General features: G+C 42.2%; 2 protein-coding genes across 3 annotated transcripts; both read right to left on the bottom strand.

Annotated features, from left to right (window-relative positions):
* Positions 1–1,240: 1,240 nt before the first annotated feature.
* On the bottom strand, positions 1,241–10,127 carry tm7sf2 (transmembrane 7 superfamily member 2). 2 transcript variants are annotated; one of them, XM_070843911.1, is made up of 11 exons: positions 10,017–10,127; positions 8,988–9,070; positions 7,785–7,981; positions 7,096–7,150; positions 6,626–6,820; positions 5,437–5,540; positions 4,032–4,151; positions 3,759–3,927; positions 3,595–3,675; positions 3,232–3,354; positions 1,241–1,666 (listed from the first exon to the last, which is right to left on the bottom strand). In XM_070843911.1, the coding sequence occupies exons 2-11, from the start codon at positions 9,058–9,060 to the stop codon at positions 1,506–1,508; spliced, it is 1,278 nt and encodes a 425-aa protein (XP_070700012.1). In that variant the 5' UTR covers positions 9,061–9,070; positions 10,017–10,127; the 3' UTR covers positions 1,241–1,505. The 2 variants fall into 2 exon arrangements, with proteins under 2 accessions (XP_070700012.1, XP_070700013.1); XM_070843912.1 differs by having other exon boundaries at positions 10,113–10,121.
* Positions 10,128–10,373: 246 nt separating this feature from the next.
* vps51 (VPS51 subunit of GARP complex) lies at positions 10,374–17,143 on the bottom strand. The gene is made up of 11 exons (XM_070844240.1): positions 16,735–17,143; positions 16,003–16,132; positions 15,747–15,893; positions 15,445–15,664; positions 14,145–15,057; positions 13,753–13,968; positions 13,446–13,529; positions 13,205–13,339; positions 12,965–13,086; positions 11,719–11,806; positions 10,374–11,620 (listed from the first exon to the last, which is right to left on the bottom strand). Exons 1-11 carry the CDS (start codon positions 16,918–16,920, stop codon positions 11,360–11,362), a joined length of 2,502 nt encoding a protein of 833 aa, XP_070700341.1. The 5' UTR covers positions 16,921–17,143; the 3' UTR covers positions 10,374–11,359.
* Between the last annotated feature and the right edge of the window lie 604 nt (positions 17,144–17,747).

Raw genomic sequence — 17,747 nt, 5'->3', positions numbered from 1 at the left:
AACATTAAAATGACTAATCACATCTAAGAATGTTCTATTTTATAATGCACTTTTCTTAACAGATTTTTGAGTGGTACAAAAGCTACACAATGAACAGAATAAGAGAAAAACACACACACACACTCACACATTAACACAAAAGATAGACATACAGATCAAACCTAAGGCGCATATATATTAATACCGCATAAACCCAGCCACCACGTAGATAACTACGACATTGTACAAGCACATCCCTAATTAGCACTCAGCATCTGAAAAACAACACAAAATAGCTTGAGTGCTGTGTAGGCGAGGCCAGAGGCCAACTGTACTGTAAATGGGCTTAAAAGGTGCAGCAGAGCGCTCTGTCGTCTGTGCACCTCGGAGAGAAATATTATTTGCGGCGTAAATGCAGGGTGAATTATAATTGCAAAGGGAGCATTTGATGCAGATAATTTTTAGACAAACTGCACTGCCTATTAATAGTGAAAATGTTTTTGAAAAGGGGGAAACAAAAAAACACGAGCGTCAAAATGCCAAATGAACCAAGTTGGATTCATCAGATGATGAAGCTCAGTAAGCAACTATTCAAAAAAACCTTCCTTAAAGTGATGTACCAGTGCGTTGGCAATACCACCACCTGTCACCTTCACGGTAATATCAACCTGCTCTGATGTTGAGCTTCATACACCTTTTGTGCCTTCAGAGTCATTTGGAACAGAACGTACTTGAAGCTGAAGCCCGACAGACGTTAAAAAAAAAAAAAGCCCGGAGGCTTGGTGAACGTCTGCTATTAAGGCCCGCACGCTGGGAAGAGAATCCATTTAAGCACGGTGTTGATAACAGGTTGGAAAGAGTTATTAAAAACTGACACTGCTTTTACACAGCTGCCATCTTCACAAGCTTGTGATGCTGCTCTGCTCTTTCAGCTGTCTCCACCATGCTTCCATCAGACAAAGCAATAACGCATTTATCTGCACATATATAATGCGATGACATTAGAGATTCCCCATATTAACGCGATGTTAATTTGTTCCCCACAATGCATCCAGAAAGATTCATATGACAGTCTGTCCAATACGTGCAATTAAGATACAAGATCAAGTGCTGTTTGCTGTTTTGTCTTTGTTTATTTCAAATGTATTTCACAGATAACAACACATTTAAAAAAAAGACATTGTAAAAAAACAAAATGCTGTGAGCCGTCTTATTATTAAAAAAAGGCACTGGTGTTTATATGGGAATATAACGTATGGGACAAAATCTTTTCTCATCAACTGCTATGCTACAGCTTTAGCCAATACTTGTGAGTCTTTACAGTCAAGATGCAAAGAATTTGAAGTATTGATCTGTCGAACATCATTTCGGAATTGAACTGCAGCCTTACGAGATAATGCTGACTCAAATGGTCAGTTTCCTGCTGGTTCTCAGCAGCTACAGCAGCTGTTTGTGGAGCTAAAATTCATATTATTGCTAAGTTTGTGTGACAGTTTTGGTGATGTTCCACCCGTCCGCTTTTCTTTTCAGTATATATAGGGGAAGATTCTGTAGGGGACACGCCGACAGTAGGTGTCCCATGCCACTCCGTATTTGGCCCTACACTGCCTCTCATCCCGAGCCTCTCGGTGAATCAGCAAGACGGTGAAGTATATGACATAGAAGTAAGGCAGAAGATGTGAGAATCCTAAAGAAAAGAGAAGCACACATAGACTGTAGGCAGGAGAATATATACATGATAAAAAGCCCTGCAGTGAATGTTCCCAGCGTTGAGTCATCTCGATGGTCGTTTTTTGAGACCGCACTTCACAGTGGTTCTGAACAAATACCTTTTTGTTCAGCCAGTGTTTCAGGGTCCACTTTTGTAACAGCAGCTAAGGCAGAAACTACAGTACATCTCAATTACAAAGGCAGCTACACAGGCTGAGTCACATAAAGATTGAATACCAATGAGCACAATGTGTCAGCTGTAACAAAAGTCTGACAGTTCACTGTTTGAGGAAGTGAGCTTTAAAGGGAACATAAGGCAGCTTACTGAGGAACAAAGAGAACGGGCTGTTGCTGCCTTTTATTGCTTCTGCATCAGTCACAAACACTGTATAATTATCTAATTGGGAAAGGAAGGAAAACTGTAGTCACAATTGCTGAAACTGAAAGTTAGAGCCTGGTCAGAATTGTCACTCGTAGGGATGAACCCACAGATAATTATGACGCCACTCTGCAGCTCTACTCAGCTTTTTTGCATCTTTCAGCTCATTGTTTTTGTGCTCCAGCCCACAACTTTATGTTTTACTTAAGTCTCACTGCTCTGATAGTGAATCGTTTTCAGGCAGCTGTTTGCTTTGAGACGCTCTAAAAACCCCACTGTGCTTGACCTGCTCAGCACCAAAGAGCAGAAAGACACAGTCAGCGACTGGCTGGTGAACATAAAGGAACAGCGAGCAGCTGAAGCGCCAGATAAGACAGAGCTCAAAGTAGAGGGAATATTCAGACACATTAATAACTCAAAATGAAAGCTAATGTTGCTCCTTATCTACTGAAGGTGAGAAATGAGCAGCAGTTTGTTAACAACGTCTCCCAAGTGGCTCAAACAATTACTGCAGGTTTAAATCTACATTTTACCATTTTTATCAATTCTAAGTGCTTGAATGGCTGCGCGTGTTTAGATAATATGTCACATTTGAGAACTTGAGCTCCTTTAGTTTGATAAAAAAAAAAGGTTTTGAAGAAACAAATAGTATATTTAGTACATAGCTTTGGTATTAAAACTCTGATGATTGACTGATTAATAAAGATATCCAGCAGTAAGGAACCAAAACTGACTGAAAGACACTTGACAGAATAGGTACTTAACAATGCTACAAACTTGAAGCCTTTAAACATGTAGATAAATAATAGATAGATAAATAGATAAATAATAGATGTGGGACAGTCTCTATAGGAGCGTAACATTAGCAGCTTCAGCAAGCTTTGCTGGTATTTACTGCAGGGCTACAGCACTGTTATTTTGTCCACGGTGCATGAACACTTGTTGAGTTGTCAGACTTGAGTCAGACAAAAATGTGGATTGCTTCTGAAGTGTGTTTCAGCTCATGTCATTAAAAACACTGAGGCAGTATCTATTCTGGTGATTAATACATTTTAACCGCTTATCTGTGACTTCATCCAAATTTTCTAATGAAGATTCCCTGTGTTATGTCGATGTGACCTGCATGCAAAATGAGCCATGTGGAAGCTTTTAAGCCATCTTACCACATGGCAGGGACCACGCCAGGGCCATGAGGAGGTCACCGAGGTAATTGGGATGACGAACGAGACCCCACCAGCCGGACACCAGCAGCCGTTTCCCCGTTGCTGTGGCGATGGTCTCCAGCCCTGCAAGGAGTTGCAGAAAACATTTCTGAGTAAAAATTTGCAGGTCACTTGAAAGACCAGCTCCCTGGTGTCCTCCACTTTATTCTGATAGAAAGAGGAAATGCATCTTCCTCCTCTTCATACATACGGCATGAGTGGAGATACATAATTAGAAATAAGACGTGAAGGAGCAATGGGGATTAGAAATGCTTTAGAGAATACATTACAAAGACGTGAGAGACAATGGTGAAAAGAACTGACTTGCAACACTTGGATGTGTTGGGTCTCGTCTGAACTGGTTCTTCTGTGAGTTGGATTTTCTGAAAATATAATATCCAATACCTGATGGCAAAGAGAAAAATGTTCACACCTCCATCTTAAACCTTGAGACACAACATCTTACAGCCTGATGAAAAAGAGATCACCATTCAGTCCTATTATAGCCGTGGCTCCGAGTGCGCTTAGGGCCTGTGGGTGCACAACCAGGAAGGCGGCCTGGAGGCCATATGTGAAGGGAACCCAGGCCAGGTCCCCAAAGACCAGCATGAAGCCAAAACCATCGTGCACGATGTCCATGGTTGTCAGGACAGCCTCCTGTTGCAACAGAACAGTGCAGGGGACGAAGCAAAAAAATGTAATAATAATAATTACGAGGAAAAGGCCAAAAATATCATTTTCTGACCCCGTTGACCCCTCACCTCATTCCACAGAGCGTCTCCCACGTACAGCAGCTGGAAACTGTTGACCAGTATCATGCCGAGCGAGGGGGAGCCCCGTAGCTCCGCCTCCTTCATCAGCATGCCGAGGTTTATGACCACCTGAGAGGAAAACAGGTGAAGTGAATGCTGATCCACATCACTAGTTAGGTGACATTTTTAACAAGCGCTTCTCAAGAATTGGTGGATGAATTTATTAATGGAATAAATGGACAAAAAGTTACTGTGAGGGGAAACATCAAACACCCAAAAAAGTACCTTTCACAGCTGCACTGTGACGTGTGCAGGATCAAACCCCAACCCTCTCCATCTGTGCTACTACTGTAGTTTAATATCACACATGCATTAACATCTGAACAGATCATAAATGTAAATGTATGGAGACTAAACATTTAATACTCTGTTCATAAAGAGGCCTGTAACTGTGATCTTGATATATATCCAAATATTAAACAATTTGGGAGACTTTGCCCTTAAAATGTTTGTTTTTTTTGGACATTATCACCAATTGTAAGATGTTGGGAGTTAAAAGTAAATAGTTTTAACATTCAACAGGAAGCACAAATCTCCCACACACTGTCTGTAGCCAGTTGGTGGGAGCTTTTTCTGTCCTCTCCTACGCACCTGGCTTTAAAACATTCAGATGTGCAAAGGTTTTACTGTTTCTGCTGTAAAAACAGAGAAAAAAACGTAAATAACAGACTTGTTACATCAATGTCGATTTTTTATTATCGCCATGTTGCTTTCGTGGCTAGTGAGGATAAAGAAAACCTTGTCGTAATTTTAGGAATCTTTGTAACTCTCACTGGAAATATTTTGTCTTATTTGGTCTGATGACTCAGACACAGATCCCTGTCCTCCAACAAATGTCTCACTGGGTCAGGTCGATGGGGAGAGAAGTTTCTGATTCTGTGTCAAACTCAAATTACATTTGATCAGAGGAGAGCAACATCGCCACCTGTTGGTGCTGTTGGGTTCTCCAGCAGTGAGCACATCAGTGTTCATTTATGTTGACACGAACAGATCGAAATCGTTCAGGCAAGAAAGTGAATGATTACAAAAGTGTTTTGTTTTAAGCAGCACACACCACATGTCACAGCAGATTTGTGTTTTAACTAACACTTTAACTATGTCACAATTGTTGTAATCTTTTTTCTTTTGACTTTTCCTTGTAAATTAAATTCAATTGTGTGCATTTTTCCCTCTTTGTACTAAACCTAATTTTTACTTAAGATATAACATGGAACTGCTCACATTTTCCCAATTTTTGACTTCAAAATCGGTATATACAGCATGTGTGAAGCCTTTAACAGGAATTATCATCAGTGTCTGGGTGTTAAACTTTTAAAAATGGGTGGATCTGAGCATAAATTGCAGGTTAACTCACCCAGCCAATCAGACCCGGTCTGAGCTCACAGAAATATTTAAGGTCGAAATTTCCAATCCGGGGGTTTAGCTCCCGTCCGATGAAGAAGTCATACAGAGGATTTCCTAGACAGGACAGAGGGATGAATACATTAAAGAAATCCACATATACAGTAACTAGCAGTCAGTTAAAAGCTGTTTCTGTCTAATAGCTGATACATTCACTTTATTAGATACAACATCAGTCAAAAAAGCACAGCTGTAATCAGGGACATTAACTGATGGCTGCATTCCCTTTAGATGAGTTCAAAGGTACAGGTTTATATGGCTCACTGAGATGCTTAAATGAACTAGATCCATTGTAATCATTATTAGTTGTCGAAGTAAAGTCGAAGTCGAAGTAAAATAAAATAATGGCGGACTGAAAGCTTCTGTAGTTCAGAAGAAAAAGCATTCAGGTCAACTGAAGCTGCTGTGTTTGTTTTCTGTTGTGTTTCATTTTACAAAACCAAGAAGTCTGCAGCCATGCTAGCAGCTCTGTAAGCCAAAATCTTAAGCTAAATGCTAATGTCAGCACGCTGGCATGTAGATGTTCACTAGGTTTAATGTTCACCACTGTTTAATGTGTTATCATGCTAATTAGCATCTGCTAACTTCTAGCTAACACAGAGCACAGCTGAGGCTGACGAGGATGCTAACACTAGCATCTTGATGCAATCCGTCCCTTTAACCCCCGGCTTAATATATTTGGCCTCCTCAAACCTACATTCTGTGCACATACACACATGCATATAACAGATAATAGATAGATTATTTCATGTTAACTGAATCACCACAAAAGGTTGTTTTTTGCCTGTTTGATTTTAAAGCATAGTTCTGGCGCTGCTCATTTTTTCCTTTAACAAACTGGGACAACCATCAGCGAGCAGGAGCTGAATCACAATACTAGAAGCTCTCAGGTTTCTGCCTTCAGATGCAGAGGAGCACAGTGTAGCGGGGTCAGCTTACTTGAAAGTGTGCTCACTTGATGCCTGCAGGAAAACCAGGCAAGCAAGAGCTTGGCTGTTAGACAGTTACCCACAGGATTTCCAAAATTCTCCACCAAACAATAAGAGGAGAAGGCCTACACATGCAGAGTGCATCACCTGTAGTTGTTTTTAAACAGTATCTTAATGTGGATTCTTCCTTTAATGATGAACCTGCACTCTCACCTGTGTTGCCTCCCAAAGCGAGAGCATGGGAGGGAGCCCAGAAAGAGCGGATGTAGAGGTAGACGGAAAACAGGAATGACACTGCTATTGCACATGCTGCCAGAGGCAACATCAGCTCAAACAGATACCCCAGAGGAGCCCCGAGCCCCAATAACAGCATCAGCAGCACACCGCTGATGCACAGGCCGTGAAAACCTGAGGGATAGAAACAAACAAAAGTAAATGTTGTAGCCTGGGGGGAGAGAGATAAACATACTAACACAGGCTGGTATAAAAAAAGGTAAAAGTTAGAACCTCGGATTGTGTAACTTAGGTAAACCTTAGCCTGAGGTTAGATGGAGCAGGAGGTGTAGAGGTTAAACTAAAAATAAAATGTCAAAGCAGCTGAATATCACTACAGTGAGGCATGACAAACGTATCCAAAAACGTAAATCCAATCAAAAAAGCCATAAAAACAAACCCATCAATACCATTTATGGGATACTTGAGACGCTTTCCATCCCTCAGCGCTAATCCTTCAGATACCTGCAGGTAGACACACTCATTATGAGCATGAACATGTATCATATATCCCCAAATATCTGTATTAGTATATTAATATTAATAATAATAATACACAGAGGAACTTTCTTTATGGTGATTAAAACGTCTGGTCTTATAACGTCAGTTATGGATATTTGAGTTGAAAGTCAACATATCAGAACTGTCCAGTTACAGCTTTGTGTTAATATACGGCATGCTGACGCTGGTTTATACAGCTGAGATTAATATCATTATATAATACACATATAGTATCTGTATATATCATGGTATGACAAATATATGCAAAATCAGAAATACAACCGAATGTTCAGCAAAAGTCTGGCTTTAACAATTTATTCAGTCGTTTTTTAATCATTCATTTAAACAGTGATTACACTGTTGATACACAATAATGCTAATTTCATTTATTAGTATTAATTATCACCTTGCTGTATATAATGTCATCAATCAATATTTATTATTGATTATAGGTGGTTTTACTTTAACCGACAACAGATGATTCTTGATCATTTCATCAAAGTCAGCACCCGTCCTGTAAAAACACCTTCCAGCGGCTGCAAGTGTTGGTCACCACAGCTGCTTTTATTACAATTTTCACCGTAAACCAGGCTGTTACCTTTCCTAATGGCATCAAATAGAGGAGGGTGTGCAGAGCAATCCAGCCCAGCAGCAGCACGACAGCCAGAGGGTCCCACAGCTGGTCAGTGGAGGGGAGGGAAGGGGGCCACTGGAGCACGCTGGCCTCAGGGGACCGACTCACACAGATCAGGAACAGCACCGTCACAGGAAGGAAGATGGGAATGCATATGGCACCTGAAGGAGCATTATAGTTAAACGTGAGATGAAACAGTGGGTGTGTTCAGACGACTTGGCTGACATAATGAGCAGCAGCCCAGCTCAGAATCACAGGGAAAACGTAACGTTGGAGCACATTTGACCAGTGAGACTATCTAATGTACCAGATTAATACAGAAAATGTGTGTTAACTGCGCAGAATTAAACATGTTAACTAACTGCGTAATAACAAAACAATTAGCTGAGCTGCCAGCATGGGTGCAACAAAAGGCGTGGTTCACTGTCAGATCTGTAGTCTGCCGGGAGCTGAACTGTTGTGTTCAAAAGATGGTTTTACTTTAAAAACAACCGGGGAGCAAATTGAATGTGATGCTCAATTTAAGGAACACAGCAGGAGATGAAACACCACACACACACACACACACACACATACATACACAGAAGCTGTAATGTATTTGTTCTCTCATTTCATGTCGTGTCTGCAACAACAAATCTACTTGTGTGGTTGTGATGATCCTGTGCTGATGGATTTCATGCTGTGAAACTAGTCATCTTTGCTGCAGAGAGTTTTGTCATTTCATTATTCTAGGTCTGGCAGCAGTTTTATGAAACAACCAATATCATGACCGTGTCTGTATATCACAAATGTTAAATTTGTGTTAATGCTACTTTAAAACGTCACTGCCTTTCATAAAATCTGCTTCTGTTCACTAACAAATGCATGCTGCTCTTTAACATGTCTCACTTGAGGCTCACCCTTGTTGTGAACTTGTTTGCACAGAAAAGCAGATTTTACCTGTAAACAACGCTGTGTGCTGAAAATGTAATTCAGCATTCACAACGTGCAAACAGAGGAGGTGTGAGCAAGTGACAGGAGCACTTGACCAGAATGAAAGAAAAGGTTGTGTTTACTTTCGGCCCAGCTGGAGCAAACGTGGTTCAGCCAAGGGTGAAGCATCTTAAATAAAACGACAGTGGGACTATTGTGATGTAAGGTGAGGCTGTCTGGTCTGCTGCCGCTCACCCAGGGTTCCTCCAAACTCCCTCTCTGTGTCATGTGAGGATTTGGGTTTGAGTGCTTGACTGCTGGGCCTCATTATTGGTCTCCTGTGAACATATTAAGGTAGATATATTACAGACAAAACAAAGGAACCTTAGGAGCAAATCAATAGCAGTAATTAGTAAAAAAATAACAGGATTAACGCCAAAGTAAGACAGCCTTCTAATGATGATGACCCTCCCCCGTTATCCAAAGCTCCATACATTTTCTCAAATGATCATAATCTGACAAATACAATAATCCCTTATATAACCTGCAGTAAAATTTACAGCAATTTACCTCTGAACAAAGCAATTAGCCTCTTCAAACAGACCATAAATGGTTTCAGTGTAAGCCTTATAACAAAGAGCTGAAGTACTGTACTTACGTACAACCACGAGGGATTTGTACTTTACTGAGGTATTAATGTATGCTACTATGTACTTTTACTGCATGTATCGAACAGCTATAGCTGCCTTTAAATTTACATATCTAACAAATATGATGCATTATTAGAGACCTGAACTGAGCACACATGGGGTTATTTTGAATCATTATGAATAATTAGACCTCGTCAGTTTGGAGTTGCACAAACCTCGCTGTCATTTACATACAAACACCAAGACAGCTGTCAATAACACAGCAGGTTAGAAAATAGATTCACTCATCCAGCTACTTTAAAATGATTTAAACACATCAGCCATAATAACCCACTGATTGAATATAATATGAAAGGCTGCAGCCACTTTTGATAAGTAAGGTGCATTTGCTGGTATTGCACCACTTGTGACCTGTAACAGAGAGTATTTTTACATAATGATACTTCTACTTTCTCTGAGAGACAATTATTTTGTCCCTGGCTCTTACTGCGTGTACTAGTGTGGTATAATTGCCACTGCTGTCATGGATCACCGAGACAAAGTTCAGGTCACACTGCTGTCAGCTCCTGTGTGTCTAAAGGCCCTTTAGTTGCTGTCCCACCACTGTCCCACCACCTGTCGATGCTACACTGACCTGAGCGCGACACAATCAGAAGCTTTGCAGGAAAACACACGTGTGTAAAGAGCGAGCAGCTGTTCGTCCTGTAAGGCAGTAAACACAGAGTCTCACCGGTTGTAAGGCTCGGAGGAGCAGGGTCGGGACTGGGATCAGAGTCTGATGCATCCATCCAGCAGCCTGCAGAGGGAAACGCCCCCGAGAGACGCTTGACAGCACGAACGCGCCTCTCAGCCAATCAGATCCCTCCGCGGTCATCAGAAGAGGGTGGAGAGAAGAGGCTGCAGCCAATCAAATGAGCCCATCAGGTGGCGACAGTCAGATGCGGAGCGCAGGGAGGAAATGCTGGCAGACGTTGTGAAATACACCTGGATTACATGAGTGTTCCTTTATTGTTGAGTGAAACGACTTCTAATTACAATATTATAGCTAATTATTGTCGTTTAATGTGGCCGTACGACAGGAGACTGGTCTTATACAGGAAGAACACACATTTAGACTCCCACACTCACACTTTTATTGCATACACATTTAAACCATTCCTAAAACATACTGTTCATCTGTGGAAGACAGAAAACAGAATCAGCTAACCTGAAGGCAAGAGATAAGATCAGCTATGTTAGTGTTAGACAACGGTGACATAATCAGATGACATTCAGATTGCAGCTTATTCAACCAAGGACCTTTAAAAGCATTCATTAATATATGAGATTTCCACAGGACATAACATTTCTCTTCAGTCATTCAGACTCTGTACTCACATCAAACACTTTTCCTTCATGGGGAACTAAAAAAAAAGTGTCCTTTGCAGACTTCAGGTGGAAACTGGATATGCAATGAATGATTCATTGTTTCTATCTCTTCAGATGTAGGAGATGAGAGGGGCTTCTCTTCTTATATTTTATGGTTGATAAATGACTGTTTTAATATTAACTCCAAATGCTAGAGGCTCATGTGCACTCTGTATGGCGAGTGCCTGGAATGTAATGCAGATCTGCCCCACATTCAGTGTCAGACAATGACTTCAACTTCAGACAAAATTTAGTTTTCTTTAGTGTTGGAGGATGATTCATATTTTTACAGTAGTGAAAGTGCTATCACTACGCCTCTAACACAAAGGAGCAGACTGGTAATGCACCATGCATCATTCACTGCATCTTCCACTGTAATCATTGGGGAATATTAAGATCTTCACAGATTTTTACGAGCATGTGTGCACAACTACAGTATATCATACAGTGTAATTTGAACCTGGATCTATCAATAAACATTTCAGAGTAATTATGTCACAGAAAGAGTGTTTAAGTTCGCATGAATCCAGTGTTTATTGTAATTCTGTCTGCTATGCTGCACTTTGAGCTTTAACCTCGTTCGCAGATGACTTCGATCACACTCTGCTCCATCGGGGCAGGATCCAGACAGCGGTGGGCGGAGCTCCCCACTATCTCATCCAGCAGAAAGTGCACGAGGTTCTCATCGGAGACGAAGCGCCACAGGTACATCTGCAGGTAGTGGCAGTCAACCTGGATCTGCTGCAGCCCATAACGGCCGAAGGTTCGCAGGCGGACGCACTCCAGGAATGTCTTTAAACTGATTTTGATAATTCCTGTCATCACAGAGACCTGGGACAGTGGAGGGGTGTGTGAGGTGGTTTTCACTGAGGACCACACTACAGCATAGATAAATGAAAGCATACAGAATAATGAAGACAAGAGCTCACCTTGTTGAACTCCACTGAGCTAAAGATGTCAATCCTCTCAGAAAACAGCTTGTGTATGTTGCTCAGTAGATTAGTATCCATGGGAGCACTGCAAGCAGACAAACACAAACCACTCATGTAAAACCACAATTAAAACAATGACCTTATTCTCATGATTAAAGACAAGACAGTAACAACCCCCCCCCCCCCCTGTAGTGAGAGTGATGGAGGTAATACAGAGTCGCTGCCTGCCTCTGTTTGTGTGCCTGACACACACAATATCTTACCCAGCCACTCATTTGTGATGCTATATATGTATAATAGTATGTCATTACTGTACTATGGCTTTTAATCTGTCAAATCAGCTACAAACAGAGCTCTAGGGGATCCTGTATACTCCATCAGTATTGCTTTCCAAGTGGTCAAACAGTGCCAGACCCATCCTTCCCTCACAACCTTCTGATGTTGGATTAGCAGGGGGGCGTTCATGACCATTTCTCTTACTTTCTAAAAGGGACAATAATAAGAATAATAATAATAGCTTGGATTTATATAGTGTCTTTCAAGACACTTTACACTGTAGAATATAAAGGACAATTGTGACATTCACACCCACTTCATACCGTGACTGATCGGCTGTGCAGAATTGAGACAGCATCCAGGGTTTGAACTTCTCTCTTTAGCTCCCTTTTTTGTATTCTTGACACAACTATTTCTGTCACTTTTCATGTGAACAACAAAGTGGAACACTTAAAATGTCTTCCAGGAGAGTCTGGCTGTTCAGAACAACTACAAACACTCCTGATTTCTGACGTGGTCGACCATGTTGTGTGAATCAGTTCTCTTCTAGTATAACCTTGATTTTTGAATTTCACCCATATTTCATAAACAACAAACTGTTTTGTTTGAGTATGAAGTGGGAGTTTCTCACTGAATCTCTGCAAAAAAAACAAAACATGGGTTCAGCAGCTGAAGACCTTTACTTTGGAGAGTAGTTGGTAGTTGGTATCGATGGATTTTGGCTTTATATCAAGGAAAGAGCTCTTATCACATGGCTTAGATTTACACACTTTACATCATAAATTATGCATCTCACACATCAGAGAAACAAGGAAAACCCATTAAATGGTGCTGAAGACGTGTTCGTTCTGTTCCTGGCAGAGTCTGGTGTGTAAATATATGACAGAGCTGTCATTAAACCAAACAAACCCAGAACCACTAGAGTGCTGCACTTTGTTTCATCGCAGGCTGTTTGCAGCTAACTTACCTTGGAGTGTAGCTGGCAGCATAGCGGGCTTGTTGCCTCGAGCTGCTGTAGACAGAAAAAGTCCTTTTGCTGGAGTCACTGCTGTGCGCTTTCCTCACACCTTCTTCATACAAAAGACCAACCTACAGGAGGGCACAGTGGGATCAGAAGACAGCCCACTCATGCATGGTGATGGAAGCACAGTGAGTGGACTCGAGGACATGATGCAGATGACGATATTGTGATTATCTAAACTCTGACCTGCACATCGATCGAGGTGGTGTCCTCTACCACTCTCTTCATCACAGCGCGGACGTTTCGTGGCTCGATGGTGTTGACCCAGTCCCGTGTTTCCACGCTCTTTCTTAACATTTGGGAGATGATCAGGCCCTGAACCTGCATCAACAAACAACAAAATGTAGACATTTGTGAGAAAAGGTTATCATTCCTACATTGATGTGTCAGTTTTCCCTCAGTAAGAAAAGGAACTGTGAATGTTTACCTTTACATAATGGTTCAGTAGTTTCTGTGCTGCCTCCCTGGCTTCTGCACATAAAGTTGTGACGGGTGTTACGGGGCTGTGGTGCTGAGAAAGCACAAAAAGAAGAAGAAGACCTGCATTTATGTTTTGAAGTGAAATGTGGAAAGAGTTTCAAAAACATATTTAAAAACATTAAGGATTATTAGTCATATTTCCCAGGACTTATCCTTCAAGCGTCTATCTGAAGTTGAACACTGTATCTTTACAGTGTAATATGATCTTTTGTGTGTGCTGCTGCATTTACTAATTAGGGTGACAAGCCATTTACCTGCACAAGGAACTGCTCATCTGTGAGCGTGAGTATGTAGGAGATAGTAGAGGTTTCATAGTCCAGGCAGAGGCGGGACAGCAGCAACAAAAGGGCCGGGGGAGTCGACCCTCCCTTGTCTCCCGCGCTCTCACAAAACTGCCGGGAAGACTGGCAGACAAACTTTATGAAGCTCACCACCAGGCTTTCGCGTACACCCTGGCTGCAGAATTCACCCTGCCAAGTAAAGACAAGACAGAAACAGCCGTCACTCTCACTGGTTTATACCAACATGAAAACTCAGTCATTATATAATTACTCCCTGTGTGTGTTCAGTAGTGTGGGACTTTTATCTCATATACGGTAGAGTACAAAATGATTTTTTGGGGCAACCTGGTGACAAAACTATTCACCTTGAAGTACGGCTTGTTGGAGAATGTAATGTCTTTTGCTGTGAAAAGATGCACTGACGCCAGCACTGACTTGATCTGGTTCAGAATGGAGGCTGACAGTGAGGAGAGTAGCTCTGGGAGGCTGCTTGGAGCGTCCCTGGAGGTCGGCCCCCCTAGAAGAGCTCCGCCTCCAGCCACTGAAGCACCGGCCACAGAGAGCCGAGGAGTCGCCAGGGCCTGCCTCACATCCGTCAAGCTGTCCATGTAGAAGCTCTGCAGGGCAGAGAGGTACTGCTTGACTCGCTCCGTTGCCGCCCGTATCACTATCTCAGTCCCCTGGTTCGGCACAGCAGAGCCCGGCAGCAGTTTGGCCACAGCCTGCAGTCTGCGGTGGAAGCGGTCGAGCGCACGGACCAGGAGGGAGTTATCTGCCACCCCTTTCTCCTCTTGTATCCTCCTCTCCACAAGCGAGAAATACTGAGCGGCCAGATCATCCACAAAGGCATGCAACTTCCCATTTGCCATCTGAGGAATATTTTTGGATGCCAGCTCGCCTGTCTGAGCATGGTTGATAAACAGTTCTTGGTAGGATGTGATCACTAAACATAAGCTGCTGACAAATTCATTGCAGCCTCTGTCAATGAATTCCAGGATGTCAGTGTTTGAGCTGGGTGAAGGTGTGGCACTCGTTTTAGGGGATGCATCAGTTGGAGATCCAGCAGCTGCAGTGGATGGCAACCTGTGTGCAGAAGCATCTTTCACGGTTGAGGCAGACGGGTACGGTCTTATCTCTGCTTCCAGACCCTGGAGGTCCGACACCAGTCGAGACCGCGCGTGGCTCAGGAATTTATCACAGAGCTCTTCTGCTGGTTCATCCAGCTGTAGCAGCAGCTCCACACACTCCGATAAATCTTTAGCGCTTGACCCACCATCCCTGTCAGACAACAACAAAGCAGGTAGAAATAGTTGAGCAACAGGAAATGTAAATATTAGACACAAAGAAATCTCTCTTCAGGCACAGCATTCAGTAATGACAAAACATCCAGCATATGGCAAATGTTTTCTTAATAACTTTTTAACTTAAGCAGCATGAATGTTTGCAATACACGATATAGAAAATTTCCAATACTAGTTTGAATCAGGGTAGAATAATGGTAACAGTCTGAAAGAACAAAATTTGTAATTTTCAATTTTTAATTCATTTTTCAGGTTCCAAAAAATCTGGGTCAACTCATCACATTTCTTTCTGGCAGTAAATGTTTAGTGTTATGTTCTCTGACAATAGCGTCTCTAATCTGAAAGTAGGTTGAGAGATTCCCACCTGAACTTCTGTCGAAGCTCCTGGGCCAGCTTGTCCATGATGGCGTGACAGTCGTCCTGAATTCCCTTGAAGGACGGCAGGTGGCTGTACTGCTGCAGTACGCAGCGGGCACGCCGGTGGGATCTCACTGCCTGAGCATAGGCCTGCAGCTCCAGACACTTATTTAATCTAGCAGGCAGTTCAAACAGAAACTGCAGCTTCCTTAACAGAGTGTGGACTCCTGGGGTAGAACATGAAAAGATGAAAAGCTGACCATCATGAACAAACATCTGACTGAACAAAACAAACTGCCACAGTCTCACCCGAGAGCTTTGTAATCTGTGCGTGCTGGTCTTGGAGTGTGCCGCTGATGCGAGCACTGAACTCAGTGATTGCAGCCATGTTGGCCGACAGGCAGTCCATTTCATCCTCCATCTTTTTAAAATCATTCTTCATCTTTCTGATGGTGTCTGGCAGAAAAACACGGAAAGATGGTTCAGCTATGCACATAAATAAACACATTCTGACAACATTTCAACAGTAATTTAACAGTGGGCGAGACGCCCCCCCCCTCCCTACCTGTAGCAGATATGAACTTGTTGTAGTTTTCATACACCAGTGTCTGCATGTCGCTGTCCAAAGAGCGGATCTGCTTGACCATGCAGGTCTCCTGGTCCATCAACTCAGCAAGAGAGCACTCCCTTCTAAGCTGCATTCAGACACAAGACACACTGTCATGCTTAAAAACACTGTATATATGAAATAAGAGGTCAAAAGATTCACTACTGAGTGAATCATTCTTCTACATTAAGCAATTTCCTTCATAACTGTATTATCTACTGCCAGAAAATGTTCTTACATTCAACCAAAACCAGTCCCCAAGCGTGTATAGATATTAAGTTACTGTATGTTTACTGGTGATTTGTTGTATGCTGCTATGACACTAAAATGCCCTTTCATCCAAATATAATGACAAGTCTTCCCTTCCTGCCACATAACAGCAAATAGTACTCTGTGTGTTGGTGTTTCTGTGCAGTGATGGAGACAACAAACAATGAGACTCAATGGGATTCCTCTTTAAAAATTATAACTTAGCATAACTAAGCATATAGAGAAGTTACCAGGTATAGACCTGGTAACTTCTCTATATGCTAAGTTATGCCAATATCAGTGTTACCTGCTCAGTGTATAGACACTGAGCAGGTAACACTGATATTGGCTGCAGCGTTAAAAGCATGCAGTGGAGAGGTGATTGTGTGATTTGTATCTATGGCAGTGGGAACAGTCAACATGACAGCAGTGGTCTCTAACCTTGTTGAGGAAGACCTCGGGGTCGAAATGCGGCCCGTTGATATCACACGGATCCAGGGACTCCGGCTGCTCCTCGGCCTTTCCTTCCTCATTCATCCCGTAGTAGAGCTTCAGCATGCCGTGTACCCTCCGCCTCCTGCCGCCATCCTCCGACACCACCACGGAGCCGTCCGCCTCACCGCTCATACTGTAAGCCTCCTCCGGCCGGCTGGCAGATGTACAAATCAAACGGTAATAAACAAAGACAGCGAGCGTCAAGCCGGAAGGAGGAAACTGACAACCACCACCTGAAAACTGTAACTTCTTGCTCCAAAGTGACTGATATTCACGTAGCTTAGCTGTCCGTCCTTAATAAGGAGACATGTCAGGGCAATTAATAAGAAAATGTCATACTTCCTCTAAAACACCAGCAGCTAGCTCGAAAACGTTGCTATTTCCGGGTTTGTAGCCTATCCGGCGCTTCGTCGTCAGCGTGCGTGTCGTCAAGATTTTTTTTATAACCTTTATCAAACATCATCGATAACAAACATACATGATGTTAAATCTAATAATTGTTAGCAGCATACTTTAACAAAACGAGCAAAAATCTGTGATAATAAATTAATTAAACTTTTGCTTCAAGGGTAGTAGTTCAGCGAGTCTCAGGCCATTCTTCTTTTACAAATGTCTTATGGTTTTAAAGAAGGTTTTAGTCACTTTGAAATGGTGTGTAGACAATATTGTTGCCTCACCCACATGAAAAATGTAGTTCAGGTCACAGTCCGGACGTGCACTACATCACCATACTGAACCATTACAGTAGATACACATTTGTTAAATAAAAATATGGATATTGATCATTTTGTTGATTGTCAGAACTGACACTGCTCCAATGAAATGAATGAATTATTATTTCTTGTGTGTGCACGTCATGTTCCACAAAACAAAATGATATAAAATATTTATCTTATTGGCATGTTTCAAATGTTTTCATTAAGTGAAATCCTGCCATGTTAAAGTTCTGGATTGGGGCT

Source organism: Pempheris klunzingeri, chromosome 14 (assembly GCF_042242105.1).
Source record: "Pempheris klunzingeri isolate RE-2024b chromosome 14, fPemKlu1.hap1, whole genome shotgun sequence".
Lineage (NCBI taxonomy): Eukaryota > Metazoa > Chordata > Actinopteri > Acropomatiformes > Pempheridae > Pempheris > Pempheris klunzingeri.
The sequence above is the reverse complement of the archived record's forward strand: the minus strand, read 5'-3'. Positions and strand labels throughout refer to the sequence as shown.

What these genes read in the sequence shown, in the direction of transcription:
- vps51 (XM_070844240.1), bottom strand. Translation starts at nt 16,920, where the DNA reads ATGAGCGGTGAGGCGGACGGCTCCGTGGTGGTGTCGGAGGATGGCGGC. An exon ending in GCTGCCAGCTACACTCCAAG is followed by an intron (nt 11,807 to 12,964) that starts GTAAGTTAGCTG and finishes GTCTGCTTGCAG; the next exon opens with TGCTCCCATGGATACTAATC. An exon ending in GCTCAGTGGAGTTCAACAAG is followed by an intron (nt 11,621 to 11,718) that starts GTGAGCTCTTGT and finishes CCACTGTCCCAG; the next exon opens with GTCTCTGTGATGACAGGAAT.
- tm7sf2 (XM_070843911.1), bottom strand. Translation starts at nt 9,060, where the DNA reads ATGAGGCCCAGCAGTCAAGCACTCAAACCCAAATCCTCACATGACACA. An exon ending in CGCTTTGGGAGGCAACACAG is followed by an intron (nt 5,541 to 6,625) that starts GTGAGAGTGCAG and finishes TGTCCTGTCTAG; the next exon opens with GAAATCCTCTGTATGACTTC. An exon ending in GGCTATAATAGGACTGAATG is followed by an intron (nt 3,676 to 3,758) that starts GTGATCTCTTTT and finishes CTTTGCCATCAG; the next exon opens with GTATTGGATATTATATTTTC.